This window comes from Salvelinus namaycush, chromosome 10 (assembly GCF_016432855.1).
Source record: "Salvelinus namaycush isolate Seneca chromosome 10, SaNama_1.0, whole genome shotgun sequence".
Classification (NCBI taxonomy): domain Eukaryota; kingdom Metazoa; phylum Chordata; class Actinopteri; order Salmoniformes; family Salmonidae; genus Salvelinus; species Salvelinus namaycush.
The window spans coordinates 16,169,656-16,180,919 of record NC_052316.1 but is presented as its reverse complement, the minus strand read 5'-3'; the positions used below and the strand labels follow the sequence as shown (position 1 = coordinate 16,180,919).

General features: G+C 43.0%; 1 protein-coding gene across 3 annotated transcripts in view; it reads left to right on the top strand.

The window, feature by feature from the left end:
• Positions 1-990: 990 nt before the first annotated feature.
• Positions 991-11,264, top strand: part of midn (midnolin) — a 32,868-nt gene continuing 22,594 nt past the window's right edge. Inside the window, exons 1-5 of one of the 3 annotated variants that reach the window (XM_039002341.1) lie at positions 991-1,036; positions 1,160-1,237; positions 4,368-4,596; positions 6,563-6,650; positions 6,878-6,940. In XM_039002341.1, coding sequence (XP_038858269.1) covers positions 997-1,036; positions 1,160-1,237; positions 4,368-4,596; positions 6,563-6,650; positions 6,878-6,940 — 498 coding nt within the window. In that variant the 5' untranslated portion in view covers positions 991-996. Of the gene's footprint in view, positions 1,238-3,816; positions 3,949-4,367; positions 4,597-6,562; positions 6,651-6,877; positions 6,941-11,264 lie in introns of those variants that run through there. The other 2 variants (XM_039002343.1, XM_039002342.1) reach the window with 2 other exon arrangements.

Sequence of the window (11,264 nt, the reverse complement as noted above, 5' to 3'; positions counted from 1 at the left end):
GCCTCACTTGCCTCAACAAGACTAGTGAACATAATAACAACACCCCGTCTTTAAGAAAATAAGGGGCATCAGGTATATTCAATCACACAACTGTGTTTTAAACAACATTGGCATTTTTGGACAGTGTGCTCCCATACTTTATTGTTTTAATGTGAAGTGTGTTGCGATTTTAAATAGGCCTACACTTTAAATAAAGTTTGATTGGATTTGATACTGAAACAACACATGAATGAATAACAATACCTTTTTAGCCTACCATATACTGACTACACTGCAACTTACTGCATCGAATCTACTGATGGACTTCATGTAAGGTTTTTTTGACAAGTCTGCACACAAACTGACATCTACACTACCACATGAACAATGAGGCACTTGTATTCATGTATATTGAATGTGTAATAACTGTGTCAAAGTCCGATTCCTGGTATAGGATTGCCATTGTTTGATGATTTCCAGGTATATTATCACCTGCAGAACTGGTCATTTGCTGAAATAACTTTTGTTTATTTGTATTCAGGTGAGTTTGTAACCATGCACTGTGTTTTCCTACACTGGTTGCCAAGAGATTTTTTTCTTCTTTGAATGTTTTCTTTCTTGTCGTCAGCGGAAGGTTACACCCCTGAAATATCTATACTTCGTTTACTTTTTGTTAAGGTCGTAAGTCAGTTGAATATGATTTATAAGGACCTTGTCCTTAGAGTGATTAAAGTTCTTACCCTTGTTTAGACTACCGTAGAGGCACTCCCACAGAGACCCTACCAATCCCGTGAAGCGATTTAAACCTTTGCGCAAGCACATTCTTTCCGATAGTGGAAAACGAATCAGGCAGCAGGTCTTGGAAAGGAACTCGCATGTGATGAGGAATTCCGTGGCTACCTTAAATCACATGCTGACATATCAAGAACCATACTCTCCACCCATATCCTAGACCTAGAGGGCTAGGATAAGAGGTGCCTCATCTCCCGAATTGTGCTGGTAATACAAAAGACACCGATGCGCAAACATCACACGGGCATTTTAAGACACTCAAGTGGTAAGCAAGAGGAATAGGCTACAGAGTGGTCCTTACTACAGTGAAGACTCACAGATTTGTCTGAGAATTTACTGTCACAGTGGATGCTAACATATCTTTACTGGACATACCTGTGTTTCTCAGTTTGGGAAGATTTACATGCCAAATCTGGGGAAACGTTTTTGAAAAACAAAAGCTTTAAAGTTCTCGCCACAATAATTGGTAAGTTCCATTCCAACTTTGGAATCATGTCAAACCTATAGTCATAATTCATATTTGTATAATGTGGTAAATGATGATTCTATAGTTTTAATAACTTTGACTCAAAGGGGCAATCTGCAGTTGCTACATTCATCTTTGGACTTGTAAATGAATGATATGTACACACTGATTCTTGAAGAATATAACTTATAAATGCCTCATGAGCTCAGTTCAACTGTCCTACCCCATCAGAAACCAAAATAAACACAGTAAATGTAAACAAACACTATATAGCTTCAAAACACGGTTAAAACTATAATTGTGACATGGATGGTCAGTCCTTGCATCCAGAGCTCTGTTTATGAATTTGAGATCGGTTATATTTCTCCAGCCCGTCACTCAGATTTTTACCGAAACAGGCGCGGGAATGGCTTTGTTCATGTTTCTTACCTCACATTTGAGGTAAGTTACCTTTGGAAATGTATAAGCAAAACCATTTTTTGTAATGTTATAAAAGGCCACCTGAGGCACGTAGACAATAACTGAAATGAATAGCCTACATTGTGTCACAGTTTGGTTTGTTTAGGCTGCATGCATCACATTTCACTGTTGTTTTGCCAACTTTTAAGAGTTTCGAAATTATAGAACTACATGTAGGCTATGCAAGATTCAATTGATATGTCAACTGATGCTACCTGCCATCTGCAGACAATAACAGTGGTGGTTATCACTGACCTATAGGATAGCTGATGACAGCACCCATAATGTCAATATAAGCAACACAACCTGCCTCTCTTTATAGACATCAAGCGCAGTCTGTGATATGGTATCATTAGGCTACACCGACTCTCAGTCAGCTGTACCTATACTTAGAGGGTCATTACCGGTAGGCTAGCTTACTTCTACTGTCATGGGGCGGCAGGTAGCCTAGTGGTTAGATCATTGGACTAGTAACTGAAAGGTTGCAAAATCGAATCCCTGAGCTGACAATGTAAAAAAAAAAGGAACATTTGTTTTTCTGCCCCTGAACAAGGCAGTTAACCGACTGTTCCTAGGCCGTCACTGAAAATAAGAATTTGTTCTTAACTGACTTGCCTAGTTAAATAAATTACAAATTTGTTAAAAACACCTGCAACAATAGGCAATGTGTGCTTCAACATTGATGCCTTCTTGCCTTTCCTAAACACACTTGCCTTTCCTGAAAACAATAAGATTCAGATTCAGTGCTTGTGGATTCGATGTTCTAACCAGATTATAGCGCCAACAACCTGTTACAACAGGTGTGTAGACCGCCTAGGTCCTAGGGGTCAACAGAGTTGGGATTCACCTGTTAAATTCAGCCTCCCAAAGTGCCCACATTGACCACTGGAGGGCGAGCGAGTATCTGGTTTTATTCAGCGCCCTTTGTCGATATTTGCCCCACATAGAATACACATATACATATTTCTCCCTTTACTGTACATAGGTTAAGTTACAGTGGTGGCCCGTTTGAACATTTTCTCTTATGACTCTTATGGCCATGTAGCCCAAGCCAGGGAGATTTTCCAGGAGGAAAAATGGAGAAAGCACTTCTCTGAAGTAACCTGATGTCTGTGATATTTAGCAGTTGACAAGCATAACTGTCGCCCAAGTATGGTATGTGAGTTTATGTTGCAGAAAAAAATGGTATGGGCTTTCAGAGAAGTCCATTGGAATAACATATGGATAGTGTCTAACCAGTTGGCAATGCGCAATTACCCGTAGACATACGCACGGAATATCCGGTGGATCTGAGGAGCAAACATGGGCTCTTTTTCTTGTAAAGCTGATTGTAGGGAATGCATGACGTAGCAGCCGAGCCCTGTTTGCCACCAGTGTCCATATTCTTTTCTGAGAACATCTCAAAGATCTGATGCCGAACCGCACTTCCTGAAGAGAATACCCGGTTTAATGTGTTATTTGCATTCCGCGCGCGATTACCTCCTAATGGATTTGGATGCAGCATAGGTTAGAAGGAAGGAAATGACGTCAGCACTGTACTATAAATGATGACGATGACAGCCAACAGGTGAAACTTGAGATTTCGCAACATTGAATATACATAACATAGTTATAGGATATGGACAATGTGGCAACCTACATGCATTGCTGCCATTGTAGTCTGCATAACCTATAATAAAACATCATCCTACATTTAAAGTCCTACCCACATAAAGCATCTATGTAAGAATATTACATAGTTTGTTTTCATTACAGCAGCCTTTAGTTTAGGATTTGAAATTCCACCACTTATAGGGCTATATGTTGTGATTGTAATATATTATGAATGGCCTAAAATTGCCTGAGTGGGCTGGAACTATCGTATTATTGCGTGACGCTCCAAGGCCTAGCCCCCTTCAATCCGATTGGTGTTTGTGACCAAAATGGTGTGGAAGAGAAAAAACGAGACATCTGTCCTCCACGTGGGTGTGAATCTACTTTTGCCATTGGTTTAGATCAACAGCGTCCTAAAGGACTTCTCTTGTGATTGGGTAGAATGTCTGCGGACTGTAGGCGTGTTTTTGGCGTGGTGGAAGTGAGCTACTTTGTGACAATGCTCAGTGTCGATTTTTCATTGGAGCTGCGGTGGGCATGGGTGCGCAGCAGAGAGCTTTACTGTATTAATCTAATGAGGCTTTTGCATTCTGTAGGTCTTGTATTTGGCTTCAAGGCAGTTTTCAGTCCCATGCATTTAAAACAACAAGGACAGAAAGGTATAGCCTATATTGCGCATTTTCTCTCAGAAAGGCAATAGTTCTAATTGATGGCCCTTGGCATATTTCCTGTGATACTAGTATAGCTGCCTGGCATTCATCCACCTCTGTAGCATTTAAAAATCTGGAACATTTGGAGTGGAAGTTGGAACATCTCTTGAGCAAGCCGCATACACAAGAAAAGCGCAACAAAGTATTTCTCTATTAGACTCGTTCGGGGAATATTCTCATTATATAATCAGAAGAGGGGAAACTGGTTTATTCAGACTCTGTATACAGAAAGACACCAGGAGAGAGATTCTATTTCTTTCTTTTGAATGCAAGCAGTTTCACTCTCTGAAAACAAGGGACACTGCGTAAAGGGTCTGCTCTTTCTCTCCAACCCCGCTCCACTCGCCTTGTCTCCCCCCTGACCACAAGCTATCGAATGGACCAACATCCTAGCGCCCGGAGCTGCACCAGCCGCGGGGCTCCGTCTTGCGAGGCCGTCCCGAGTGAACCCTCCATGAATTTGTACATCCATTCCACAACCGGCACACGCTTCGAGCTCTCTCTTCCCCTGGAGGAGACTGTGGAAGGACTGAAGAGAAGGCTTTCTCAGAGACTCAAAGTACCAAAAGAAAGACTCACCCTTCTACATAAAGAAACGTGAGTACATCTATAAACATCAGTATATCCTACGGTCAAATGTTATGTGCATACATGATATAGTAGACTACATTTTACATACATTTGCTCTGTACAAATCACTGATTTCTATTGATGTCTATATTTTGCATTTATTTAATCTGTAACACATTGTGTAGATCAAGAATGGCATAGGTGTCATATCAGCAGCACTATATTCAAGCTAAGCAGCTATTGACCATTAAAGCCGGCCAGTGCGGCAAGTATCGAATTGCGCATGGGAGACGCACATTGGTCAGTCAAGGTTTGGAGCAGCATTTATGAGGGAGTCGTGGGGCACATTGCACTGCCTCCTTCAGCGTTCATTATACATACCATACCATTAATGATTAAATATATTATACACATGATTAACAGCTGAATGAAATGCATACAGTGCATGTTTACTTTATTTATCCAGCTGCCATCTGTCTGAACATTGGATTTGGTCTTTAAAAAATACACAATTATTTAGAGGCTTTGTGTTTAGAATCGAATTGACGCTATCGTAAGTGGGGAGCACAATTGTATTTATTCCATGGTTGGGGTTATGGTAAGATTAGATGAGGGTGAAGCACAAGGAATCTCTTTAATTCCTTCTCTTTCATGATCTATGGTTACACCCAGCTTTCTACAATCTCATCTCACACCAGGGAACGCATATGCATTGGTTTATGCTCACGTTTTATTACAAGGAACTCCCCTGGAGAAAATTGGGAGAACACGTATTTGCCATTTTGAATAGGGGAGCACTCGAGAACAATGGGGATAGTTTTAACAACGCGTTACAATCTACAATCTATCTGCACTGTAAAGCAAACTGAAACGGTAATATTAGCTGGTTTTCAATTGAGTCGGATTTTCGTGCGTTAAATGACAATGGAGGGGAGGGGAGTTGGTATGTTAAAGGTGTCTTTGTACTTTCACATCAACCAGTCGCATTGTTTTTTTTTGCTTTTAAATAACAACCGTCCCATGGCTCCCGGTGTAATCGCCTCCAAATCACATCAGCCCTTAAAACCGAGAACCTTTTTTTGATTCTCTCTCCAAATACCTGACGTTAGGCGCTGCTGACTGCCTTTCTTCAGCTGGAGGTGTGACTTTTAGTTCCCACTGTACAGTGGGCTTCTCACAACGCTTCCACTAGCCGCGCGTTTTTCCCACCTCTTTTTTGACCTGATGAGGTCCTGAAAATGACCATTCAGAATGACAAATGACATGGCTATTCAGTAAATAGGCGTAGGCCTACAAGTGTTCCTAAACGCATTAGTTGTACAAGAATGCAAACATTTAAATGCAAATGAGCGCCCTATGGTTACATACCATTTCAATGTGTTGGAAAGTCTTTCCAGTAACTGTCATCAGAGAGCACACATAAACCTGTCTCCACCCGATGATGAGTAAGGTGTTGCATGCTCATGGTTCTCCAACAGTGAACATGCATGGACCAAACTACGCTTTTTAGGGAAGTCAAATAGTAGGCTGTTAATTGAAAGATTTTGTACAAATGCAAACGCTTAGGTCTATTTCATGTGAATAAACACACATTATTCATCATTTAAAATGGAACATGCAATGTTTATGGAGAGGTCATAACCCTCAACTATCAGATTTTGCTGTCCTCCAAGAAGTTGTCATAACCTCCTGTCCAGCATCATGAGAGAAAATAGTCCTCTCCTTCAGGCAATGGCAGCGGTGTCAAATATCCACTGTTAACAGTTGTCAAGCCCCACTACTTGAAATTGAAATAGTGTATGACAGCGGATCAATACGCCAGCTCTCCGTCAAGCAGACTTTCATACAGGTTGTTTTTCTAAATACATGTTGAAGACTCACCTAACTGTACAAAGGTTGGCGCTTCTGAAACGTGAATAGAGTAATGTCAGTTCATCAGTTAAAATGGCAGTTTGACTGTAAACTAATATGGTTATTTATTTCTCCCCCTCAGGCGTCTGAGTTCAGGAAAACTCCAGGACCTCGGGATCTCTGATGGGAGCAAGTTAACCCTTGTACCTACAGTTGAAGCAGGCTTAATGGTAAGGATAATTATACACCTCGTCTGTGTGTGTTTTGCTAAACGCCCTGGGGGGTTGTTTGGGTTCAAGATAATACGTGTTAATAGCATCAGACAGATTAATGTAGGTAATTAAGTCTGTGTTGATCTCCTCTCAGTCATCTTTGAATGCACAAGGCTCAGCCTTTCTTCTTTGTCTACTAAGGCTCACCAGTAAATCATGTTGTTTTTCTTCCTCTTTCTTTGAAGTCTCAAGCATCAAGACCAGAACAGTCAGTGATGCAAGCTTTGGAGAGTTTAACAGAAACTCAGGTAAGAACTCTCTCAAATAATGGTATTTAAGTGACCTTCATGAGAAGACCGTTCACTAGACCTGCGTTGGAGATCCTCCAATGATTACAGAAGTGCTTTGACATACCGCTGGTTTAACTTAAACAGATTGCCCCTGAAAAGAAGCAGTGTGTTTTAAAGTGCATGAGACCTGTTTGCATGTGAAGCTGGAGCAGTATAGAGAAGACCTCATATAAGACAAAGACCGCTGCTACACCAGACTCTTCCCATGTGTAATCTTAGCCTCTTAAACAAGCAAGCGCAAGCAAACCCCACCCACCATGGGCCTGATTGAGAGTGAAGTCACCCCCCCCCACCCTCTCTCTGTGCAAAGCCCTGACTGGCTCTCCCTTCTGGCTCTCCTCTCACCACAGAGACTCAGAGAGATGTTTCCAGGAAGCCAACACAGATATACACTAAACTCATAAACAGAGATTCAACTGACAGATAGGCATTTCAATCAATATTAGCCTATAGTTCCTGGAAGCATAGAATGCATGCACGAGAACACAGTGGCCAAGAACTCGATGTACCTATCTGGAACTGTTGAAATACAGCATGAATATGAGTCACTGGTTTGGTCTGAGTCACTGATATGATCAGTACTGAAAGTAAAGGGATAAGATCTGATCTCACCTCACCTCCTCAACCTCAGTGAGAGAGAGAGAGAGACAGCGATGACGTATTGTCTCAGCAGCTGACTGACTCAAGGTGTGCTGTGTCTCTGTGATGCACGTAATAGTTGCAGTAAAAATATGTCACTAATGTTAGATACGACCTCAATAAAATGGACTAGTTGCACACTTATATTTTGAGGTTTTGTGTGACATTGATGTAGCAAGTTTTCTCAAGTAACATCAAGATGATAAAGATTGAGAACATAAAGTCTTCTAGCAGGGCTGCTGGTAAAGTCAAAAACTTTAAACACATGTCAAAACCTCAGTGTGGCTTCTCTCCCGCTGATATTTTTACACTGGAAATCCTGGCGTTATTGTGTGTGTGATCTCAGCGCCTAGCCTGCCTGCGCACAGCACAACGGTGACGACAGATGAGTGAGTGCGTTTGTGTGTGTGCGTGGGGGTTGGTTGGGCTGGAAGCAAGCCTTTATCATCATGCGTTACGACTTTGCCGGGTGGCCCACACTGACTGCTGTTTCCACTAGGCAAGGCTTTCCCATACTTCAACAGTGCCAACATCAAACAGTCTGTGCCCTGACTTTCCACAGCTCTGTATTCAAGACCTGTTGCCTTCGCCTCGCCTCTCCTCCTCTCACGGGGAAGGCAGGCAGCAGGAAAGGGCATGTACAGTAGTTAGGCCCTACAGTCATTATGAGTCACATTGGTAGGACTTCCTTCTTCATCAAGCCTGCCTCTTGTTTCTCAAGACTTTACTGTAAGAACGTGAGATGGTGGAACTATTCATGTCTCCTGGTGAGTCATTCAATGTGCTCATATGCACAGCCAACAATGAAAGTTTAGTAAAGCAAGAAACCCGTATGAAACAGATTGAATGTGGGTTTTTTTTATCTAGGAGAATTGATTCCCACTTCATAATTCATGAGGCGGAATGGGACGATATAGATTGGGGAGAGATTACAGATACCGGGTAAGATTAGAAAATAGGAACACAAGAGCTTTCCCGTTCATTTCCTCCTCCAACTTGGAGGCTATCAAAAATCAATCAATGCACTGAGCTCTTAAATGTGTCTGATAGGTTAACAGATACCCCTACGATTCCAAAAATAGCCATAGGAATAAGATGTGGTGGCTAGTTGCTTGCTGGTAACATTAGGAAAGTGGTAGGTTAAACGTCCCCCTCTGTCGCCCTCCTCCCTCCCCCCAACTATGTGTAGTCTGGTCGGGATAGGAGATCAGGTTTTGTACCAGGAAGTTCAGTGTGTTCATAGAAGCCCAGCTGATAACGGCTTCCAGTATTCTCCTGCTTCATACTGGGATTCAGAATAGTACTCCACAACCTGCCCAGCCAGGTGGCTTCCAGGGAGAGATCTATTTCGGACTTCCGTAGAGCGAGAGGGAAAGTGTTTCATGGAAAGGGAGGACCTTTTATTTATTTATCTCTCTCTCTCTCTAGCTCTCTCTCTCTCTCTCTCTCTCTCTCGCTCTCGCTCTCGCTCTCTCTCTCTCTCTCTCTCTCTCTCTCTAACAACTCGTCCACAGCCCTATCATTTGAATGTGCTGTGGTTTGCAAGTTTCGTTCTCTGCCTAATGCCTGCCCGCTGCCTCCAGTAGGCTCCTGTTATATTCAGACGGTGACAGAATAGGCTGGCCTCTATCAAGGGCACTGGCTCCCTTAATTCTTCTTCTTGGCTTTTCCAGGCGAATTTTCTCCTGACATCTAATCTGCATTAAGCCACCACCTCCTGACAGTCCATCAAGACTGGGCTGGTTTTCTCCCTCTGTCTGCCAGAGATAGGTTTAGGTTGAGCCTGAGAGAGTGTCTGTCTGTGCAGCAGGCTGTATTTAAGAGGCTTGCTTCTGTTGATGGAAGAATGAAAGCCCCCTTCGAGCTTGGACTCAGAGGGATGTAGCTACTGGTCTGTTTGTGAGAAATATGGTAGCTATCTAGGGAGAGGAAGAGGGATGCTTACCGTGGTTGAGTATAATCAGCATCGTCAACTGTTATTGAGTGATGATATCTTGGTTTGGAAAAGACAGTTTATTCATTGAACATCGTGAGTGTTTGCTCATGGGTGCTTATAGGAAACCAAGCCACTTAACCTAACCATCCCCCATGCACTGCCCTCCCCTTCCCCCACCTCTCCCTTTGTTCCACGTCTTAAAGAACAAACCCCAGTCCAGTCCACAAAACCTGCCTAGCTGACCAACCCTCCAATACAAAAACAATGACTGAGAGTCAAGCTTGAGGTTAAGGTCTCCCCGATGACTCTGTTTTCCACGTAGGCTGGAGCCAATTAAGTGAAACAGTGTTATGATGCTATGATGCCAAAATCAATGTATAGCCCAGCTGGAAGGATAGAGGGGGGACGGCAGGGAGGAGAAGATTGACATATTTTCCTGGAGTAAGAACATAGCTTGTCTTTGGGGAGGCTGTATGTTGGCCAGGTCCCTGAGGAGTACATTGTTACATTTCTGCTGTACCTTTTCTCTCTTCCTTCTCTCTGTCTCCCAACACCCTCCTCCACCAGCCTCCGCTGGGCTCTGAATAAGATTCAGCATTGTCATTGTGTCTTAAAACAGATAGATGCTAATAGTGGGATTTAACATTATGTGGAGAATCACCTCTGGGTCACCCCTCTCATCATTTCCACCAGCTCCCCTCCTCCAGGGAGCTTGGTGGGCCAGGCCAGGCAGGGGGGATGTGGGACGGAAAGGCAGGGAGAGGAGGGAGCCATAGGTGGCCTTGGTGAGTCACGCCGATTTGTTTTTGGCCGTTGTGGCGTGTTGTGTACAGGTTGTTCTGAGCCACGGAGGGAGGATGTTTGGAAGGACAGGCGTGACTCAAAGATGAGGAGATGAGCAGAGGGAGGGAGGGAGGGGGAGAGGAGAAAAGGTCACCTCTGAGGTAGAGGAGTAGAGAAGTGTTCTGAGTGCTGGTGATGGAGCTCCGATAAGGCCTTGTCTTATCATAGGTGTAACGATGTTCGTCTGAGGAAGAAGGAGTAGACCAAGGTGCAGCGGGGTACGTGTTCATGATTTTTAATAAAGCTGAACACTAGAACAAAAAATAACAAAGCGGAACAAACGAAACAGTTCTGTCTGGTGCAGACACACAAAACAGAAAACAACTACCCACAAAACCAACATGGAAATGGCAACCTAAATAGGCTCCCCAATCAGAGACAACAAGAAACAGCTGTCTCTGATTGGGAACCAACTCAGGCCACCATAAACCTACAAACCCCTAGACCATACAAAATCCCCATAGATAACCAAAAACCCTAGACAAGACAAAAACCCTAGACAATTCAAAAACTAAACAAACCACCCTTGTCACACCCTGACCTAACCAAAAAAACAAAGAAAACAAATATAACTAAAGTCAGGGCGTGACAATAGGGTTATAACTACATGGTCCGTTCATACACCTACACCTTATAGTCAGATTGTCCAAGTGCTTTTCTAGATAAGGTATTCTGTTCATGTGTTAGAAGTACATCATAAACTGTGTGTGTGTGTGGTGCGTGTGTTTGTCCGTGCCTGTGTGCCTAGCACATTGCTCAAAGCAATTGGTCAATATGTTTCTTTTTCCAGACCCCTGCTCTATACCCACCTCATCAAGATGGTAGTTAATCAGCCAGTCAGACACTACTGGAAATCATTGTTCT